The sequence below is a fragment of the Talpa occidentalis genome, unplaced genomic scaffold (genome assembly GCF_014898055.3).
Source record: "Talpa occidentalis isolate TD23 unplaced genomic scaffold, MPIMG_talOcc4v2.1, whole genome shotgun sequence".
NCBI lineage: Eukaryota > Metazoa > Chordata > Mammalia > Eulipotyphla > Talpidae > Talpa > Talpa occidentalis.
In genome coordinates this window covers 83,868,201-83,891,597 of record NW_026555331.1, presented here as the reverse complement: position 1 = coordinate 83,891,597, position 23,397 = coordinate 83,868,201, and the positions used below count along the sequence as shown (strand labels likewise).

Below are 23,397 nucleotides of genomic sequence, written 5' to 3'. Positions count from 1 at the left end.
CTAATTCTTCTAAGAATGGTAAAGTTTACCAATTTTTATCCCCTCCCCACATACAAGGTTAAAAATTCAGTTTTCATTATTTGAATTTTAGAATTTTAAAACTTAAGAATTTATGGCCTTTCCAAGGAATGATTGGATTTAATAGGATGAGAGGGCACTCTTAGAAATGAACTAAATTTCTTCATGTTCCATCATTACTTTATTCACAGGCAACACCTTAAATTCTCAGAAAACCTTCATTGCAGGGTCCAGTATCTCCAAAAATACTTAATGTGTCCTTTAATAACTCTCAAACTGTTAGCTAACATGAACCCTATATTTCCTCTGCTGTCCTTTTTTAAAACTGTCTCCACCCTCAAGATCTGTGTAAAGGATTAACTCCAAACGCCAAATGATCATTTCTTGTGCTGTTGTCATGTGACTTTTTCTCTGCTACTGTTGGGTCATCGACACTTAACCAGGTTCTTTGAGTGCTCTGCTCCTTAGCTTTTATATTAAAAATAGAATATCAGATGCCCTTAGGTATCTTATATATTATCACACAGATATCAGCACTGACCTTTTGATGATGATGACATCAAATTGAGGGATGTGTGTGAGACAGGTTACTTCTTTGCTTATTGACTCCTACTTAGTATCTCCTTTTTTCTTCTAGGTTGTTTGATGTGTGCACAGTGTCACGCACAGACAGAGAGACCAAACTAACATTAGTGTTTGAACATGTTGATCAAGACTTGACCACTTATTTGGATAAAGTTCCAGAGCCTGGAGTGCCCACTGAAACCATAAAGGTACTGAGAATCATCCTTCTGTCTAATTAAAGTCACATTACTATAGTCTATTAAGAAATAGCATTTTTTCCTTATGAAAATTGACAGAATTAGAGTTTTGGAAACTGTCTATGTAAATATATCTAATGTAACATAGTGGGCTGTTTAAAAAATTGGGATATAGTCCAGTTTATTAGTTTTAGCTTATTGAAAAAACCCTGTATTTGTAATACATAACATATTAAAGTTATTGAAAAATATGGTGATTTGGACTACAGGTGATTTGGTGGCAGGTACCCTACAATGGCCATGCCTGATGGAGAGGGTCCTAATGTTATTATTAAAATAATGAGTTAATAAAAATTAAATAGTTATAGAACAATTAGAAATAAAAGAACGTATTTTAAAATGTTAGAAAAAGATAGAAAAATATTTCCTTGTACATTATCTGGCCCTAATCTTAGAAAATTTAGTGATGTGAATATAGTTCAGTCTTTTTCTGATGGTTCATAGACTCAGAAGTACATGATGTAAAACATTGTTCATGTGCACATTGAATAATATATTAATTATATGCTGATTCCGTAACATAGCTGTGCTATGTAAATTTGAAACACTGGTTGTTACACTCTTCATTTTTTTCTCATTCACAAACATTTATAGAAAGCCTAAATGCCTGGTACCATTCTAATCTCTCGGAATTCAAAGATGACTTAAGACACCTTGGAGGCCAGCAAGATAGATGCTGTGTATTGACTTGTAGTTCTTTACTTGCATTCTGCTTAATTGAACTTCCCAGTAGATCTTTTAGATTTATGCACTTCTTGTGCAGGTCTTCATGAAGGTGACTTAAACAGACTCCTTATCATTCATTGTTTAGAAGTGAATTACAGAATTCAGCATCATTTTAAATAGCTCATTTATAGCTGAAAATAATTTGTGCTCAATCTGTAATTGATTTTTTTTTTCCATTATGACACCGAAGCCACTTTCTTAAATATTCTTCAAAATCATAGATATTATTGAAAACTTTCAATATTAGAACATGCCATGTCGTAAAATAATGATAACTGTAGCTTAACATGAAGATAAAAGAAAATCAATAAAGGTCTCATGGAATCATTCAGGCTAAACAAATTTTCCTCAACCACCTGTCCCTTCCAGTGTTTTCTGTGGCAGTTACCTAATAATGGCTCTCTTAAATTCAGTATATTCTGTTGCACATCAGAACCTAAATTACATTAGGTGAGCTATGCTTGAATGAAACTGGGGTGTACCCTGGTCTCTAAATAGACATCAGGGTAAAATCTTGTTCAGGGCCATTTTCATCAATGTGTTAGAAATGAGCCTATGATAGACTTATTTTCCCTGCTTACATGTATGACATAACAGTTTTTCAAATGCATTTAATGACCATTTGTTTTTAAAAAATAAAAAAGGCGGAAAACCACCCCTGAAGATCTAAGTATTTGTGAAGGTTGATCGTTGAGTGAACTCATTGAGGAAATCCTGTAATTATTGCATGGTGCTCACGTCAGACTTAGATAAAGTAAGTGAAGGGTGTAGGCCTGCACTGAAATTGTCATTGAAAGACTCATGAGAATAAAATAAAATCATAGGTAGTCTTCCAAAAATTTTTAAATATACCTAACTCTAAACACACATACACAAACACACATCTTCATCTCATTCATACTTCATCTTGAGGTTTTCATCACATTCTTCAGTCTTTTTTTTAATTGTGTTTTTATTGAGGTAATGCTGATTTATGACACTGTATATGATTTAGCACTATAGGTTCAGACCTCTTCAGATGGATACTTCCACACCATGCTTACCACCAAAGCACCCATAATATCCTATACATTTTGGAGAAGTAGTTATTTAGCTCCACTGCCCTTATTTTGATTGGGTTCTTTTCTTTTTGTAGAATTGTATGAAATTTTTGAAGATCTTGCACAGTAGCCCCTTGTTGGATGTATGATGTGCAAATTTTTCCTCTCATTCAGTAGGGTGTCTGTTTCAGTGATAATTTCTTTCCCTGCATAGAAATTTTTTGGTTTGATACAGTCCCATTTGCTTATTTTGCTTTGATTTCCCTTGCCATTACAGTCAAGTTCCCAAAGATCAGTGCATCCAGTGTTGAGGAATGTTTTGCCAATGTTTTCTTCCATGTATTTTATGGTTTCAGGCCTTCCATCTAAATCCTAAATCCATTTTTAGTTAATTTTTTAGTATGGTATGAGGTACTATTCTAGTTTCAGCCTTTTACATATAACTGTCCGAAGGTACATCCATTCATGTTAATGATGACATTTGTTTAAAGAAGCTTTTAGACTGTTGTAAGTCAACAGTTTGCCTCACAGGCTTACTATTGCCATATCTAGTTTTCCTCTTTCTAAATCAGAACATTATTTTTGAATCTGCTTAATTATAGAGGAAATTTCAAATTTTTATTTGAGATTTAACACTGATTTTCACACTTAAACTTCAGAAGCAGTGATTGACATAATAATTACTTGAGTTTTTATTTCAGTGTTCATGATAAATGTAGAGTATCTATGCTTATATAGCCCTTTTCATTTATGGAGACTTTATGAGAAGGAAAAAAATGGCTTCCAAATTGTTATCTTTTTCTCTTTTACATCTTTATCTGCCCTTTGAGAGAAGATAGGAAAAAATTATAAATAGACTCCCTCTCTTTGTTCATTAGTCATTTGTAACTGCAACCCAGAAAAAGAACTATATAGCAGGATACTTATAGGGAAAGATTCCTGTTTAAAATCTTCTGTGTTGTGATCTTCAGAGTGTAAGGTCATCTTTTACCAAATGATTCACTTGGTGCCTGGGTCGCCTATATAGTGCGTTATCTTTCCTAGTGTATAACTTGGCTTCTCAACTGTCTTACCAACTCTTTGAGAACCTACAGTCATTCTTTGGACATTCTGTACATGTAACAAGTCTGATGAAATTGACAATATAATCTCACAGTAGAAATTTGAGGCACTGAAAGGTCACTAAGGACATCAGCCACCTCTCCAAATTAAGACTGTTCTTTTAGCTCAAGACCATATGGCCTCTTTGGATGACTCAATCTTGGAATAAAAATTATATTTTATTTATGTATCTCTATGATAAATGAATTCTATAGGGCTTGAGAAGGCCAAAAAAGCTCAAGGTTTATGTATCTGTGTGAGTCATTTTCTCTGTGAATTAGATTTCATTTTATCTTCAATTGAATATTTCTTGGCGATTTCTGTTGATTGTAATATTTTCAGTAAGAGATAAAATGTACTATTAGGTTTATTTTACAAAACCCAGACTTCAGAGACTGACACACACTCTTAATAGCACCTGTTTTCTGCCTCTGGGAAATATCTGTTTTCATGCATAATATCTGCTTGCAGTAAACAGTGGATCTGGTGTCAGTATGGGATGCCCAGGACTGGTTCATCTTTCTCAATTTGACATAATGCAAAATGACTGACTGGTCTCCCTTACCATAGATGAGGAAAGTCTCCCAAAGCCTTCCTTCTCTCTCACCCCTAAAGGAATCAAACCATGGCCCCTCTCAGCTCCTGGTGGTCTCCACTTTGCCTGAATTATGAGCAGGTGATTTGTCTCATCTTTGCAGGACACAGAGCAAATTAACATGAAAATATCGCTTCTCAGAAAACAAGGCAGGCTTGAATGCCCTGTCGCTGCTGGTCATTAGCCATCTGCCACCGACACTCATACTCTGTTTATCACATTTGAAATTCAGAGCAGATGTTGCATAATAAGGTGATCCTAAAAACAAGACGAAATTCAAAGAACAAATACTCCACACTAATGATAAGGATCCTGGAAGGATTTTTTTTCGATCTAATATCATGACTAGATTAATTGAACAGTCCGTGTTTTTTTTAAAAACACACAGGACCACGTGCACATCCATTGCAGTTTAGTGCAAACCGCTTTTCATAGTAACATGAAATGATTTTAAAAGAAAGTGCATGTGTGAAAATTGCCTGAGAGGATTGTTTAATGAATTAATTTTAATCAGCAAAATGGAATGTCTAGTAACACTAGTTCTGGTGCAAAGGACCTCATAGATCAGCCATGCCAGTATTGATTTTTATTCTAAGAAGGGCCAGAACTTAACAGCAGTTTGGCTAAGAGAGTCCACCCCAATAATACAGTTGGGCTGTGCGGACTTGAAGTTCCCCATTGTGGATTCTCAGAAAGTTAATTTTCTTTTTGGTCCTCAAGATCCTATGTTCTCTATATCCTTTCCGACTCCCTACCCAAGGAGCCCCACTGCCAGGCCCACCTCACACTCTTTAACTTTCCCAACCACTGTGTGGATCTGCTCCCAGTGCCTCTTCAGTCCTTGGCTTTCAGCTCTCTCCAGTCTGAGTACTGAGCCTTTTATTTTACTTCCACTACCCTTCCATAATAGTGCGGCATTTTATAGGTTTGGTTGTTGTAATGTTTTACCTAATTGAATTATGAACATTCTAGGTACTTATTATGCTTTACAAAAAGTACATCATGCATAGTATATTAACTATTTTTAGAGGAATTCTGTCTTTTAAAAAACAGACATCCAAACTTTGACAAGGAGTAAAATCTCTAACTTCTTTATCTGTGGAAAACCAGCTTTGATTGTAGTCTTTCAATGCAAAAGAAATGTTTTCTTCACACAGGTCACACTCTTACACTCTTAGGTCTATACTACACACACACACACACACACACACACAGAGAGAGAGAGAGAGAGAGAGAGAGAGAGAATTTGGGGGAATTTTTAAGAGAGAACCATAAAATATATTGCTGAACAAAAACTAAGTAACTAGCCTACGTGTAGAGGGAGGTTTAAGTCAAAGCAGCACCCAGAAATTGGCCATTGACTCAGTCAGGAGAGATAATGAAAAGAAGTTAACACTGTGTTAGTTTAACCCCCAAACTGAGGGGAAATGTTGAGTGCTTGAGCTGTCACTGTAGTGACTCAATAATGCAAGGAACTTCTTCAGGGAGAACATTTTTAGATAATGTAACTTTGAGAACTCTTCCAGAAACGATCCTTAAACAGTTTCTCAAACCCTTATAGTAAGCGTAAATATCAACAGAGAAAGAGGACAGAATTAAGCAAATATGTGATTATCTAAATGTATTTAATAACAAACTCTAAAAGAACTATTTAGATGTTTGGAGGGGGTTTCCTAGGAGGAAATACAAGTTTGTTTTATTTATTTATTTTTTTTAAAAGCCATTGTTTTTCTAAAGGTACTATAAATCTGACTCACCAAAGTAAATACTGACTCACTAAAATAAGCATATGACACTTTGATCAAGCTAATAACCGGTAAGTTGGAGTCTTTTCAGAAAATGCTTTCTCACCTTAGGTTTTTAATCTGCTTATAGAATCCCATTAAAAACTTAAAAGCATTATAAATAGTTTATATCACCATAGTGACAGATAACAAAGTGACGGTCTATACAGAAGACAGGTATTCCATACCTTAGGTTAGTGTGTTATTAAACTCCTGGGTTGCAATCTCTTTTCTGTCTTCATCCTCTAAATGTTGGAATAACCAAGGCTTCACCTTCAACACCCTTCACTTCCCTTTCTACACTTTCTAACCAGCTCAGACTCTTCAGGTAGCATTTATTCTCTAGTCTGACCTCTAGCCTATGCTCTAAATGAGGGAAGTGAGGAATAGAGAGGTAAGGGGCACCAACCCCATACAGTTGAAGGTTGTAGTATAATTTCTACTAGTCAGCCCTCCACACAAGCCGGTACTGCATCTGCAGGTTCAAGTGAAAACATTTAAGGGAAGTTGAATCCATGAATGCAGAATCTGGGAAATCTGAGTATAAGCGAACGCACAACTTCAAACTCGTTGTTCAAGGGTCAACCGTACTGTCTTCCAACAATTTGATACCTGATCTCAAAAACATTGCCCAAGAATCCTCTTTCTTTCTTTTTTTTTTTTTTTAAAATAGAGGCATGTTTTTTTATTTATTTATTTATTTGTTTGCTTGTTTGTTTGTTTATACATGCACTGGGTACAGTCAGAAGAGCGGGAGGGTGAGAGAATTCACCAGAGCCAGAGCGGGGAGCAGAGCAGGCAGAAGGACCGAAGTGCACTGCTGAGGGGAGCAGCGGGCGGCAGGAGAGGTCTGCGCGCCATGTGGGACCCTCCTCCGGTGGCCGGGGAGCAGCCGGGGATCAAACCGGCGCCGCAGAGGCCACGGGCAGCTTCGCAACCCAGCGCTCAACCGCTGTGCCACTGGGGAGGCCCCCAAGAATCCTCTTTCTGACGTAAGCCTTCCCTAGCTGCCCAGTTGTTTGAACCCCAAACTTAGCCATTATTCTTAGTTTCTTGACTTCCTTTATTATCTCCACCCAGTCCAATGGTAAGTGCTTTTTCAAATCCCTAAAATATATTCCAATCTGACTATTCAGTATCTTCATTGCTGAAACTCTAGTTCAGCTCATCAAGCCAGCTTCCTTTTTCAGCATGCTGTTTCCACTTCTCCCTCTTTATAGGTCACCCCCTGTATACAACCAGACAGGCCTTATTAAAACAAAGAAAAATGTTACTCCCTTACCACAAACTTTTCTGCACTGGTTCCCTATGACCTATAGTGAAAAGTCAAAAGTCTCCAAACTCCCATACTCCTATCCGCCTCTCCCTGCTCCTCCAGCCGCCATCTGTTCTTCATGCTTCCAACTCAGAGTATGTGTACTGACTGTTTATTCCAGAATGTTCCACACCTTTCCCTCCCAAGCCTTAGAGGTAGAATGCCTGCTTCTCATCATTCTAGTTGTGACTCAGGCTATATCCCAACAAATCCTTTTCTATTAATTTCCACTACTGCTCCACTTGTAGTTATAGTTTATCATATTACACCTCATTGTCCTAGTCTATCTTCTTTATAACACTTAGCTGAAATTACTTTTCATTTGCTTTATGTTTGTTGTTTACCTTTCCCAATTAGAAAGTAGGAATGTTGAAGTCAGGACTCTAGTTTATTTCAGTATCCCCAGTACTAGCTTATGTCTGGCATATGGGAGACCTCATTAAACATGTATTGGTAACTAAACTAGGTGTTTATCTTATGAACTTTCTTTCTTTTTTTTTTTTTAATAGAGGCATGCTTTATTTATTTGTTTGCTGGTTTGTTTTGTTTTTATACATGCACTGGGTACAGTCAGAAGCGCGGGAGGGTGAGAGAATTCACCAGAGCCAGAGAGGGGAGCAGAGCAGGCAGAAGGACCGAAGTACACTGCTGAGGGGAGCAGCGGGCGGCAGGAGAGGTCTGCACGCCATGTGGGACCCTCCTCCGGTGGCCGGGGAGCAGCCGGGGATCGAACTGGCGCCGCAGAGGCCGCGGGCAGCTTCGCAACCCAGCGCTCAACCGCTGCACCACCGGGGAGGCCCTATCTTATGAACTTTCTAATTAACTTTATTTTTTTTTTAAATCTTTTTTTTTTAAGATTTATTTATTTATTCGTCTATTTATTTATATATACAAGCACTGGGTACAGTCAGAAGTGCGGGAGGGTGAGAGAATTCACCAGAGCCAGAGCGGGGAGCAGAGCAGGCAGAAGGACTGAAGTACACTGCTGTGGGGAGCAGCGGGTGGCAGGAGAGGTCTGCGCGCCATGTGGGACCCTCGCCGGTGGCCGGGGAGCAGCCGGGGATTGAACCGGCACTGCAGAGGCTGCGGGCAGCTTCGCAACCCAGCGCTCAACCGCTGCGCCACCGGGGAGGCCCTCTAATTAACTTTAAAATGTCAGCATCAATATTCCCATTGCACAGGTAAGGAAACTGTGCTTTTTCAAGAATGGATTTTAGTTATGTGTAGTGTGGAGCTTGGAAGTTAAGAAAGATTCATTTTACTAGAGCAATTGCTAACAATTAGTAGTCACTAATTTTTTTTTCTTTCACTAAGTTTTTAATTTGTGAAAAGAATATAGAGAAGGTATCCACCAGTTCTCCAAGATAGTATCTTATTCCTCATTCCTAAACAAGGTGGAAAAGATTAATCAATCCTTTCATTGTGGTTAAGAAAATGATTATTAGTTCTAGTAAATATTTGTTGAATGAATAAGTGCTTTCACAATCAGTTGTGTAATAAAGCCTTGAAAACCCCGTGATGGCTTTTCTGATAATCAGATATCTCCAGCATATAAAATATTATTGTAATTACTGTCATTGTATTTTTCCTCTTTTTCATCACCACTCTCAAAGAGCAAAATTGTACGAAAGAGATTGCCTCTAATGAAAAATCAAATGGGGGTTTAGATTATGGGTTTAGATTATAAAATCAAATGGGTTTAGATTAAAATTAAAATCAAATGGGTTTAGATTATATATCTGAATTTGGATTCATATATCTAAATCATGACCTTAAAGCCAAGCATCTGGATACTGTGACACTTGACAGCTTAAGAAGTAAGAGAGAATTCCTGGACTATTAGAAATGACTGAGAATAAATTAATCTAAAATCTCTGTTACCATACCATGGTAAGCTTAATTAGGATGCCTGGAAAATAGACTAAATGCAACAAATTTTGCAGGGATGACTTGTCATCTAATAAAGGGGTAGTGAAGGTAGGTAAATGTGATATTCTCTTTCTCCAAGTTTGGGCAGTAAATTACCTGCATGACAACCACCTGGGATGCTCATTTAAAATAGCAGTCCCTGCTGGTGGGAGTGCAAACTGGTCCAACCACTATGGAGAGCTGTGTGGAGATTTCTGGATCTACTAAACATAGAGCTTCCATATGAGCCAGCAATTCCACTCCTAGGTATTTACCCAAAGGACACAGAAACATCAGTTCCAAAGAACACCTGCACCCCTATGTTTATAGCAGCACTGTTTACAATAGCTAAGCTTTGGAAACAGCCCAAATGCCCAAAAATAGATGACTGGATCAAGAAGATGTGGTACATATATACCATGGAATATTACTCAGCATTCAAAAAAGATAAACACATGCAGTTTGCAGCAACATGGATGGCGCTGGAAGGGATCATGCTCAGCGAAATAAGCCAGAAAGAAAAAGAAAAATACCGGATGGTCTCACTCATAGCAGAAATCTAGAAAACTTAAATAAGGGACCAGGAAAATGAATAACTATAAGAAAGTGAAAATCAAAATCTACAAAAAACTATGAACCAGAGACACTTTTTGGGGGGTGGGGGGCGGGAGGGGAGGGATTGGGGTCAAAATGGGGGGGGTTGCAATTGTATGGGGAATATAAAAATAAAATTTATTATTAAAAAAAAATTTTAAAGCCAAAAAAAAAAATAAAATAAAATGGCAGTCCTGCTTTCACAACCTCCCTCCATCCCCAAAGAAAATCTCAGGAGGGAGTTTCTAATAGGTACCCTCTGATGATACTCATAGAGGTATTTCAGTTTAAGAAATACTCTCCTAGGGTTTGACATATGACATAATTGGGAAATGTAGGGAATTTTCCCTTATATTTGAGATGACTCAAACCTCTGACATATTTACCTATCTGTGCATAAGTAACCCCGGCCATTCAGGAGGCTCTATTTGAGCCCAAAGGAGTCAAGTGTGGCATTTTAACTACGTTGCCTGTACATAGATATTTAAAAACACAACTGATTGGGAAAATGTGAATTCTAACTAGAAATTCTTAAGTCACCCAGAAATCTGTTCTTTCAAAAAAATAAGTGTTCATGACACACCATGCTTTCATCTTTGAAAGTTGCTTTTTGTTTCATTTCACTTAGGTTTTCAAACTCTTTGTGGCCTCAAATTAATAAACCATTACCAGACTTGCCAGTGTGACCGTTTAGAATTCCTGACCCTGTTTTACAGATAAGGAACCTAAATCATATTAAACTTAGGTAGAACATAGTCACTTAGATTTTTGGCTGTGACACCATTGTGGCCAAATGTACTAATCAAGTACTCTCTTGAGGATCATGTATTAGAAGCCACGAGTGCTCAGAACTTCTTCCAGTTGTGGTTCTAAGCCTTTAACAAATATAAGCTAGTAGCTTTGTTGATTTTCATATTTACCATTGCTCTCCGCTGTCCCTGACTGTACTTATTCATTTTTCCTTTTTTGGACAAAACCAAAGAAATATTTATCATTCTCTTCTAGTATAGTCACACCACTTTTAGATTGGAAAACTAAAATAGAACATAGCAGGGAATTGGGGACCACAGGACATAAGAGGTTTCTCTGTGAATTACATTTAGGAATTGCAACATTAAAGGTCAAGACTACATTGAGCAATCAGATAGTGATTGATCTGGAAATAGATAACCTCAATTTGAGATGGTCTATGAATATGGTTAGTATGAAATGAACATGCTCCTTTTTGACACTTTTATTCCATTAAAATATCACATATTTAGTTCTAGAATTGAGAAATTCACCATCAATTATAACTTGAAGACCTGAAGTGTTTGTGTTGAGACGAAGAGGGTGTAAAAGTTGTAGGTGAGTTCTAGACAATACATACCAGATTAGGAGGAATGGATATAAGAAGGAGCAAGAAATAGGTTGGCAGTAACAAGAGAAGAATTGATTGATTGGAGAAATTTTTGTAAAAAACAGAGATTTACTTGCCCTCATTAAACCTCGTGAAGCAGTTTTTGAAAAAATACATGATTATGAGTGTAAGGATCTGAAACATTACATTACTAACACTAGTTCTCCCATTAAGATTATTACTCTAACCACACAATATATCTTGTAAATCTAAAATCCTTTAATATTTCAACAAGATTTTTGAAGATGGGCTGATTCATGTCTTTGGTGCAAAATTGTATGACTCCAACAAATTAGTGGTATAATAGGATGTAAATATGGTCTAAGTTTTGTCTTTGACAGTATCTGTTCTAAATGTTGCTGCTATATACCATACAACATCCCTTGATACACATCTCATTATTGCTGTAAGATTTTGATTAAAATCTTAGGAACTTGGAAGAAAGTAAAATATAAATTACATTAGAATGGATTAAGAGCTGCATGTTGGTATCCTCCCAAGCAGAGAGATTTATGAAAGCATCACACACCAAGAGAAAGGGCTTCTTTCCTTTTCTGTTTCAACTCTATACTGTCACTTTCACCACCCCAGTTTCACAAGACTTCTTACTTTATTTATCACCAAGTTCCATAATTAACATATGGTTCATGTTATTGATTTCTCAGGTTTCAAAGTAAAATAAATTGAGCTTTCTTCCACATTTAGAATATACAGTTTTTTTAAGGAACTCTAAACAAAGACATGCATTATTTGTAAGTTAGAGAGCAGCTGCCAGAAAACAGAAAATTAGGAATGGAGTCATGGGTGAAATAATGGAGATACTGTTCAGAGGTAACCCTTTGTACAGCAGGAAATTTTCCTCAGAAAAGAGACAGCTGAGTTTGCTTGTAAATTTTGCTAGAAATAGACCTGGGTTAGTAACATGTAGTGCTGGTTAGGAGGTTTGAAGACTGCACTTGCAGCTTTAGATACTGAGCGAATACTCTCTTTTATGGTTTTATATAAACTCTAAAAACTGTTTAGTTTCAAAAGGTTTGGGGGAGGATGTTTGCTTTTAACTTTATTAATGAATAAAAAAATATATAAGCAAATACCAGATCTGGAAATAGAGAAGAGTTTTTAAAGCTTAAAATGATAGGCATTAACAAAGGAAACAATTCACACATTATAAAAATTTTAACTCAAAATATAACAAATAAAATTAAAAGACAAAATATTTACACAATATAGGATAGGCATTTAATATCCTTAACATATAAAAAGCTCTTACAAACCAATAAGAAAAAGACAATTAACCAATTTAGATATGGGTAAGGAATAAGAAGCAAATTCACAAAGAAATGCGTATGACGATTGCATAGGTGGGAGAAATATTTAACCTTACAAATAATACAAGAAATGCACATTAGAAATTAGAATGTGCCATGACAGAGATGATTAAACAAATTATGAAAGTTAATCTAACAGTGATTTTTGCAAAAGACTCATTTTGAAGAATAATTGCTAAACATAGAAGATCTGGAATACATATATATAATATATATATAACAAATAATATGGTACCAATTTTGAACTACACTTCAAATATAGAAAACTAGTAGGAAATATACTAAAATACTAGTAGTGTATATTGTTGAGGTATTACAGATTGTATCTATGATCTAAAATGAGCATGCATTACTGCTACATTAAGCCATATGAATTAATTCACCCTAATAATATATAATCCAGAAAAAAAACATTTTAATATTCATTTTTACGGGAAGGCTCTATTGCAGAAAAGTTGAAGATCTTATGTTAACAACATAGTATTATTTCTTTTGCTGTCAGGCAACACGATAGGACAGATTTGTAAAACAGTGTGTATACATTAAACACATTAGTATAGATTTATTGATGCTTAATATTGATAAAATGGCAACTGTTGCAAGATATATAGATAGGTTCTCTCTGACATAATGACACCATTGTTATTATCTCCTTCAATCTTACTGGCATTTTACCATTAAATAGCATTATTGGGCTATGGAGGAATTTCACTAGACTGTAATTGGAAGTAATTGCTGATAAGCAGTAAACTTTGAAGTTGATAAGTATGTAGAATAAAGTTCTATCTTAACACAGTGGCATTGGTATGGGTTTCTTTAATCTGTTTTCTTTCCTTTTTTGAAATCAGTTTTCAGTCATTTGGTTAAAATGCACTCATACCAATTACATTACATATTTATGGAAAAACTTTTTAAGATATATGCATTATTCCATGTCTGCTAAAGACAAACTGTTTTGTTGTGTTTTTTTTTGTTGTTGTTTGTTTGTTTGTTTTTCCCAAAGCCTTGAGTGCTGGTACAGGGAGATTGCCAAAAATAGGTAAGACATTATAAATGCACAATTCATTTAATTGAAGGAGTGTCAGATGTCTTCCCAATTTTTCCAAAAGTGAAATATTTAATTTGAGACTCAAACTGCTAACAGCAGTTTTTGTGACTTGCACTTGGCCTCTTTACAACCTGAATAATTGCTGTCCACTTAAAGATGTCACTTTTTCAAAATTAAAGGAAGGTAAAGGAAAGAAAGTGACATGAAACAAAGGGAATTTGGATGTGTGTTTATTATTTTTCATGCTTTTTTTTCCCTTTAAAATCTGTTGTCCCTTGTCATTTTGATCCTCTGAACATACAAAAATGAAAGTTATCCAGTGTGAATGAGAGTAAATGAAAACTGTGGAGGATATTTAGTTTACAGGCAGATAGATGCCCACAGTTTTGCTAGTGTCCTTGTCGATTTAGAAAAGTGGCTTCTACCAACAACATTCAAAGTAGATTTTATTCCAGACAATTATCTACACAGTACATGAAATTGCTATGTTCCAGCTTAGTCCCATGAGCTCCTAAGCCTTCAAAGCAGAATCCCTTAAGGTGGAGGTAACAGCCCTCCATGAGAACCCAAATCACCAAGTAGGAGAGAGTCCCATTTCCGATGGACAGAAACCATTGAGCTTCCTTTCCTTCAGCCAAAATAACAAAGTCCTAGCCTCTGGTGATTGATGAGCATGTTGCCAGGGGAAATGGACTGGAAAATCATTGCCTTGTCTTTTACTTGCCACAGGAAAGCCATAACAGAGATCTCTATTCTTCTTGTTCTGATAAGAGACCTAATGAAGCATCAAGAAGGGCTGTGAAGCCTGGAGATGTCTTATATACAGCTGCTTGCCGGATTGCCTTTTAAAATATGGCTCATAGTTCCCTAACTCACAAATCCAATGTGTGTGCCATTGGGTCACCCTGATAAGCCCTGAAGCTTTTGACCACTCCAGTGTGAATTTTGAGCACAAAGAGGTTATTTTAATTAGTATAGATATCCCCCATTTAACTTGAAAGTATGCATTTCTAAAACATTATCTGTGTAATAGAATCCCATGTATAGAATTTTCACTCCTTCAGGCATTTAATTGGATATGTGTGGTCTGGAAGAACTTGGGAGCTCAGATATTGAAGCTGAAACTAAATTTATAAACGTAGATAATATTTTAACTAATGAGAAACAATGAGGGCCACCCATTTGTTAACAGAACTGGACCAAATCTCCACCTAGCCACTGGGAAGATGACTCCCTAAAAGGGATGGGTCACATGCCCAGCCCCCAGCAGATCCCTTGCAGACAGAGCTCTTGGTGTTAAGCTACAGAAGTGCTATGGAAGCCTTGGCCATCACACTTCAACCTTGGGATGCTGCATAAATGGGTCTTCAGTCATCTTTGCAGAATCAATTCTGAGAGATTCAAATTCTTCCATCCAGTTGTCACAGAAGTGGGAATGTCTGGAGTTGAACTGGATTCCTGTTTATTAATGTTTCCACATTGGTCTTGGCACAAAGGACTTAATATTTAGACAGTATATTTGCATACCCTTTGAATTGGAGATATTTGAATTTTCATTAAAGTATTACTTTGTTATCTGAAATCACAGGGATCCCTGAGCTTATATTGGCAGTGACCAGTAAAAAAAGGCTCAGGTAACATTATGTAGTATATATTTTGGAAATGAGTTTACGAGTGTAGTGTTTCCAGCCCATGACTTCTTCCTTTGTGTTTTTCCAGTTATGCATTCCAGTACTGAGTTAGAAATGATTTAAACCTTTCCCAAATCTAGTAGTTCTCTCACAAATTTTATTTACAGAAATAACAGCCCTTCCACTAAAGTTATTCCCAGGGTCTTCACCTGGTGGAAGTGGTCATGTGTACCATTTTATACTGCTTCTTTGCTAGAGTCAGCTGGAGGATATTGCTCATCCATTCATTGGTAGAAAGATGGGCTGCCTCTCTCTGGTACTCTTCGTGGCCAAAGAGTGAGCATCCTGAGGCCACCACTCTTAGCTGGCTTTGAAAAGTCCTCTCAGAAGTGGCTATGGGTCCTCTCTCCTCCCGTGGTCTGTGCGTTATTGTATTCTCTAATCCCTTCATTTTTCCCAAAGACCAGAGTCCTGTCTGACTTAGACCAGAACCTGCACATCATTCATTTGCTGAATTCCCTGGGGATTATGAGTTTGGCTTATTTTCTCAGAAACTGGCTACACCTTCCTATCAACTAGTCCACGCTACAACTTTGGGCAGAAAGAAAAGTGAATTGAATAGATTCTTGTTTTTATGGGAGCATCTGCTACTTCACAGCACCAAAATTTCACTCTGTTCTATAACCAGGCACAAAATTGAGGAGACTTTTTCTGTGCCCCCCCTTTTTTTTTTTTTTGAAATGCCCTCAGGCCTTCCCAAATGTGTTACAAAATACTTCCCATTACAAATTTTTCTCCTTAATGGGCCTCCCTGGTGGCGCAAGGGGTTAAGTACCACACTATGAAGCAATTCACAGCCTCTGCAGCATGAGTTCGATCCCCGGCCAGCCAGGGAGCAACCCACATGGGGCAGCAGACCTCCCCTGACTCACCCGCTGCTCCCCTCAGCAGTGTACTTCAGTCAGTCTGCCTGTTCTGTTCCCCACTCTGTCTCTGGTGAATCCTCTTGCCCCCTCCTACCCCCAACACACACACCTCTGGCGTGTACCCCAGCTCTTGTATGCATAAATACATAAATCTTAAAAAAAAAAAATTTTCTCCTTAAACTTCACTTTTGAGTTGTATATAGATCACGCTTAGGTACTCTGTGTTTTTTTTTTCCCTTTTTTTCTTTAAATTCATGTGCCTTTATCTGTTCATCTGAGCCAAAATGAGTAGAGTCTAATCTATAACAGAGCCACCATTTTAGGTGACCACCAGCTGAGTTTGATTCTTTATCATATTAAGATGAGAAAGTGGATCTTGCCAAGGTGGGGGCAGATTCCTCAACCTTGCAAAACATTGCTAGCAATTAATGGGCTTGAACTCCAGATTCTTTTGTGTGTGTGCTTGTATGTGCAAAAAAAGAGTGAAAGAGATAACCATGGTAGTTAGCTAGAAGCAAGAGGTACCCTGTGGGCAGCTAGACCTTTTCCGGGAACTAGACAGTCCTCCATGGAGATGAATCTCACATGACTTCCCTTTGCCTGACTAATGGCCCTGTCCTAAAGGATACCTTTTAGAAGGTTATGGAAGAAGAACCTCTCTTCTACCCAAAGTACTTTGGAGATTGGAGTCCTGCAGTTTGCCACTTAGGAAAATAAACCAGCATATTAACTCCCAGCAAATGCTACCTCCTTGGTTTGAAGGGGTTTGTAAAGCGTTTTCTTCCTGGTTTGTGTGCCCCACATTGTTTCAGCTCCTCTCATCACTGACCAGCTGGCTTGTTGGTGAATAGAGCCGTGGGCCCCTCGCCATGTTTCATGTGAGGTCTTGGCTGGGTGGCAAACAGGCAGCCTGTAGCTAGTGTCAGCAATTCAGGAGGAATTGGCACAGCAGTGTCCCCATTAATTTTTGCTTGTCACATACTGTCATGCAAGTTACACCAGAGAGGAAATGGCCGTTAAAAAAAAAAAAAGGTAGCCTTGTGGCACTGGGCCCCCTCCAGACGTTCCCCCCGAGGTTAAACAAGTGGATACAATTAGCTCTGCACGGACAGCTGCAGGGAAGGGAAAGCCTGGGAGTGGGCCCTGCAGCAATGTGTCTTTCCTGTTAGCAGGAGTGTCAGCTATCAACATCTGCCATATTTTAACCCTTCAAAGGGACCGGTAAATTAAGGGGAGCTATTATCCCACGCTCTGCTGATCATTATCAATCATAATGCCTTGGGAAATTACTACAGTGCTGCTGCCTTGGTGGCAGGTTTTGTCCTTTGGGGAACATTTTTTTTTTTTTTTATGTTTTTGCTGGAAGCAAAGGAGAATGGTGGGGGCAAAGAGGGTAAGAGAAAACTGGCTCTTTAATCGTTGGTAATTTACTGCCCCAGGGAAGGGGACTAGAGAGGCAATAAACTCCTCTTCAGTTCAAACTGAAGTTGTTAAAATTGGTGAGCTCTAGACAGCTTCCATTTCCAAAGAGATCGATCTTGCTGACTGACTTTTGTCAAGACATCTTCTTCATGAGCTATGGCGGCATTTAGAGCACAAACAAGAGCTTTGGGAAATGAGAACCAGTTTTAGGGCAATCCAAGATGCGAAAGAAACTCGAAAATAAAGTGGATGCTTCCAAAAACTCTTGTTTTATTTTGTAAAGATTGAAATGATTAAGCCACTATTATCCAAATAGAGTCTTAACTAATCTTTCTAAGCACAGACTGCTTTGGGCTAGATTTGTCTGGAGAAAATATGATTGCCATGGAGGGATGGATGAATGAAATGGTCCCATGAGAAATTGTTTGTTGAAACTCATTTGTTTGAATTATCATAAAAATATTTCATGAATGAAAGCAAACAGCTTACTAACAAATATTAATTCCAACAGGTATTGGTTTCATATTTGTATGCTTGAAAGTTTCTGTTGTGAAAGTATGCTACTTTGCTTGAGGGCGTGACTATCAGAAAATGATCAGTAGTAATAACTGTAGGAGAAATGAGCTGATGGTCATCTACATGGCTGTACCAAGGACGAAAACAATGACAGAAATTTTGGGTTTCTCTGAATTCTTACTTAATGTTACCAAGGAGAATTCTGGCACCATTTAAAATAACTTCTAAGTGAGGGCTAGAAGCAACCATTAGGATAACTAAAAACTCAAATTATTTAATCTTCATCTGATCCTATAGAAAAGAAAATGTGCCTTGAGTGCTAAGGGGAGCTTGGAGATATTGTCAATGGTTAATATTAGAGCTATTCTAATCTTAATTTTACAGATTAGGAAATAAGTTTAGGGAGGCAGGGCCTTGTGTAAGATCTCACAGTGAAACAGGCAGAACTCAAGTCTCTCCTTCCTAGGAGGATTGGTTCATATTGTCCTGCAGGCTGACTTAGTAGAGTGGGCGTTAGAGTCAACCTCCGTAGCAACAAAGGGTTCCCCTCTTCTGTTAACAGTAGGGAGTTAAAAGAATCACCAGTCTGGGGTAAAAGTGACTTTCTTCAATAAGAGCCATGGTTAACTTCTGCCATATGTCAGGCTATAAATATGATGCCCAGTTTTAGTGGGCCCTATTCCAGCAAAAGATGCCAGTTGGTCTTCTTGTGCAACTTTAAGTATATCTAATAATACATAAAAATACTTGTTAAATTTTAATGTCTAAGTAATAAATAGATTTGGAGACATTTACCTTTCTAGGCTTATAATCTTTTAAATATTAGCTCACAAAGGAGAGTCAGTGAAGTATAGGTAAATATGAGTTCACACAAACATGTGCTCACTGATTATGGGATCTTGTTTGTAGATGGGTAGACTTTATCCAATTTTGATTGATATCTAATTTTAGGAGATGATTAGTAAGTCATTGACTTATTCTTTGAGCTTAGGTAAATATTGAAAGATATAATTTAATATTAATAAATGCCACAAGTTGATGTTCAGAAGTGGATTTGTTCATCACAAAGTAGATTCTTATTTTAGTTAAATATGAAAATGTGAAAACTAAATGTTCATGTTTAAATAGCACTGTTTTCTTACAACTGTTTGTTAGACCTGATTTTAGGATTTGTCATGCAATGTCAGGTGCTTCAGTTGAAGCTTATACCTGAAGATTTTCTAGGCTCCACAGGAAGACCAGATGGTTGGAAATGGGATAGCAAAGAAAATACCAACTTAGTTAACAACTATGAGCCATTTTGACAAAAAAGATTGGCTTGAACTTCATGGGAAGACACCAAATCGTTACTAACTCCTTTGGTATTCAGAATCATAACATCAGTCAAGATGAACTGCTTTTGTAGCATGTGTCCATAATATGTAATTCCATAAAAATTCTTTTGGTTTTGGCATTAATTAATAGTGACTATATTTTATAAAATGGCTTATTTCATTGAAAACACTTGTGTTTAAACATGTCCACTAAGAACTTGAAAATCTTTCCTAGCATTCATTAAAGTTATAATTGCTGAGTTCTCATGGGGAAAAGTAGTTTCTCATTTTAAGTTCTGAAGTTTCGGCAGGATTTGGTGTAGCATTTCATTTCATTTCTACTCCTAATGACTCACTACATTCTTTTCCCTAGAACTTATCCTCTGTTTACCCTCAGATTTTTCTCTCATGTAGACACAAGCCTAGTGAATCAATAAGCTTGACTATTTTCATGAACAGTTGAATAGTTCAACTTCTTTTTTAAAGATTTATGCATACAAAAGCTGGGGTGCAGGCCAGAGATGCGGGGGTGAAAGGATTTACCAGAGACAGAGTGGGTAGCAGAACAGGCAGATTGACTGAAATACACTGCTGAGGGGAGTAGCAGGCAAGACAGGAGAGGTCTGCTGTGCATTGTGGATACTCCCTGACCAGGGATCGAACTCGTGCTGCAGTGGCTGCCAATAGCTTCATAGTGCTATGTCTTAACCACTTGCACCACCAGGAAAGCCCCCTGAATAGTTCAACTTCTGTCATGCCATTGGAAGACATTGTCTAGTCTGCAAGTTTAGGGAAAGTTAGCAGTTCCTATACATTTCTATCTTGGTTAAATTTGGCCTTTTAAATTCTGGGAGGAAACTCTCAAAGCTCAGCAGTCTGAAAGTAGGATTGTCCTCATTTTGCAGATGGAGGCAGCTGGCATAACCAGCTAATTAATGACTTGACCAAGTTTACACAGGTAAAATGTCAGGCACTCAATTTGTGAGTCTTGCACAATCTATTAGGCTGTTTTCATCTAAGTCATCATAGAATTAAATATAATTTATATATCTTTGTCGGTGATATTTAACATCTATGTTTACATAGGCGTTTTAGCATTTCCATGCCTTCTGGGCTATTAAGGCAATTTATTTTTATAATTTTAATTATTATAAGACTCAAGTATGTAAAATAAATTCAGAAATGAAATGAAAATAGATATGTTTCATTTTATTATTATTAAACCTCATGGTGTCACTGACAGGATTCAGAAATTAAAAGCTTTTATTAGGTATTGGTTCATTACATATATTGTATTTTGTCGAATACCTCTGAAATTACATTCAGAATCGAGGAGAATATACTTTTATTTCTATAGATTTATTTTTAAACCATTCAGTAACATAGTGTGTTTTCAAAGATGTAGCTTATTTCCTTTAACATAACAATCCTGTAAGAAGGTAATGGACTTACACAATCACTACTTTCATAGTGTTTCCTCAGATCTGTCAATTGTCGCTTGTTTATGGTTGTGTTGCCATATTGCTGTCATTGAGAAAAGAGTTCACATTAGGATTGCCAGTATGAATCCTCTTCATGCCACTGAAAAGATCCTGCACCCAGGATCTTAATTTTGGAAGAATACACCAGCTTTAATGCAATTAAGTTATAACCCAGCTTAGTTCAAGACAAAATTAATCCCCAACACCCCTTTTCTCCTTAAAGTATTATTAATAGCCTAGCATCTAAGAGGAAATTCATCATGACCCAAAGTCTTCCTAGGAGTTTTAATTGTGTAACTTAGTATTTTCTGTCTGTTTGAGAACAAGTGAAGATTGTAAGAGATGACTGAAAATAAAAGTTTTAGTATTTTGAAGGAACTATTATATTATATTGTTCCTCCAAGCCGTTCAGTAACCATTCCTGGAATCTCTTTGTATATTTAATGTTTTATAGATACTGGACCCTAGGTCTATGTCCTTTGTAAAAAACTGGAATGCCTCCCAGGCTATAATTTTTCCTATTAGCTTCATTAAAGGTCAAACATAAAGCCCATATAGGAAATATACCTTGTAGCTATTTAGCTGGTGACTCACTCTCTGCTTTAAAACCTACCAATTATTTTCTTTTTTTTAATAAATTTTATTTTTATATTCCCCATACAATTGCAATCCCCTTATTTTGACCCCAATCCCTCCCCTCCCTGCCTCCTACCCCTCAAAGAGTGTCTCTGGTTCATATTTTTTGGTTGATTTTGATTTTCACTTTCTTATAGTTATTCATTTTCCTGGTCCCTTATTTAAGTTTTCTAGATTCCTGCTATGAGTGAGACCATCCGGTATTTTTCTTTTTCTTTCTGGCTTATTTCGCTGAGCATGATCCCTTCCAGTGCCATCCATGTTGCTGCAAATTGCATGTGTTTATCTTTTTTGAAAGCTGAGTAATATTCCATGGTGTATATGTACCACATCTTCTTGATCCAGTCATCTATGTTTGGGCATTTGGGTTGTTTCCAAAGCTTAGCTATTGTAAACAGTGCTGCTATAAACATAAGGGTGCAGGTGATCTTTGGAACTGATGTTTCTGTGTCCTTTGGGTAAATACCTAGGAGTGGAATTGCTGGCTCATATGGAAGCTCTATGTTTAGTAGGTCCAGAAATCGCCACACAGCTCTCCATAGTGGTTGGACCAGTTTGCACTCCCAGCAGCAGTGCAGGAGAGTTCCTTTTTCTCCACATCCTTGCCAACATTTGTTGTTGCTAGTTTTTTTAATATGTGCCATTCTCACTGGTGTGAGATGGTATCTCATGGTAGTTTTGATTTGCATTTCCCTGATTACAAGTGATGTTGAGCATTTTTTCATATGCCTGTTGGCCATTTGCATTTCCTCTTCAGAGAAGTTTCTTTTTAGCTCTTTTGCCCATTTTTTGACTGGATTATTTTCTTTGTTTTTGTTGAGTCTCATCAGCTCTTTGCAGATTTTTGTGATCAGTCCTTTATTATTAGTGTTGTGTGCAAAAATGTTCTCCCAGTCGGTGGGGTTTCTCTTTGTTTTTGTTATTGTCTCTTTTGCTGTGCAGAAGCTCTGTAATTTGATGTGTCCCAGCTGTTGATCTTTGCCTTCACTATCACTGCTTTGGGTGATGTGTCTGTAAAGATGTCTTTGATGTGCATATCACGTAGTGTTTCGCCTATATTTCCTTCTATGTATTTTATGATTTCAGGTCTTATGTCTAGTTCTTTAATCCATTTTGAGTTGATTTTTGTGTATGGTGTGAGGTAGTGGTCAAGCTTCATTCTTTTGCATGTAGCAACCCAGTTTTCCCAGCACCATTTATTGAACAAACTTTCTTTGCTCCAATGCATGGTCTTTGCTCCTTTGTCAAAGATTAGTTGGCCATAAATCTATGGGTTTATTTCTGGATTTTCTATTTGATTCCATTGGTCTGTGTATCTGTTCTTGGTCCAATACCATACAGTTTTGATGATTATGGCTTTGTAGTGTAGTTTGAAGTCTGGGAGTGTGATGCCTCCATTCCCTTCTTTTTTTTTTTTTTCAGGAGAGCTTTGGCTTCAGGATTTTTGGTGATTCCATATGAATTTCATCAGTAATTGTTCTATTTCTTTGAAGAATGACATTGAAATTTTTATTGGAATAGCATTGAATCTGTATATTGCTTTTGGTAGGATGGCCATTTTAATAATGTTTATTCTTCCAATCCATGAGCAGGGGATGTCTTTCCATTTCTTTCTGTCTTCTTCTATTTCTTTTAACAGTGTTTTATAGTTTTCTTTGTATAGGTCCTTTACCTCTTTTGTTAGATTTATTCCCAAGTATTTGATTTTTTTTTTTGTTTCGATAATAAAAGGAATGGTTTTTTGATTTCTTCTTCTTCAGATTTATTGTTTGTGTGTAGGAAGGCTACTGGCTTT

At 37.1% G+C, this 23,397-nt stretch overlaps 1 protein-coding gene across 3 annotated transcripts in view; it reads left to right on the top strand.

Annotated features, from left to right (window-relative positions):
• Positions 1–23,397, top strand: part of CDK6 (cyclin dependent kinase 6) — a 225,163-nt gene that overhangs the window by 65,642 nt on the left and 136,124 nt on the right. For all 3 annotated transcript variants that reach the window (XM_037507918.2, XM_054692343.1, XM_054692342.1), the window contains exon 3: positions 656–791. In XM_037507918.2, the coding sequence (XP_037363815.1) occupies positions 656–791 (136 nt within the window). The remainder of the gene's footprint in view (positions 1–655; positions 792–23,397) is intronic.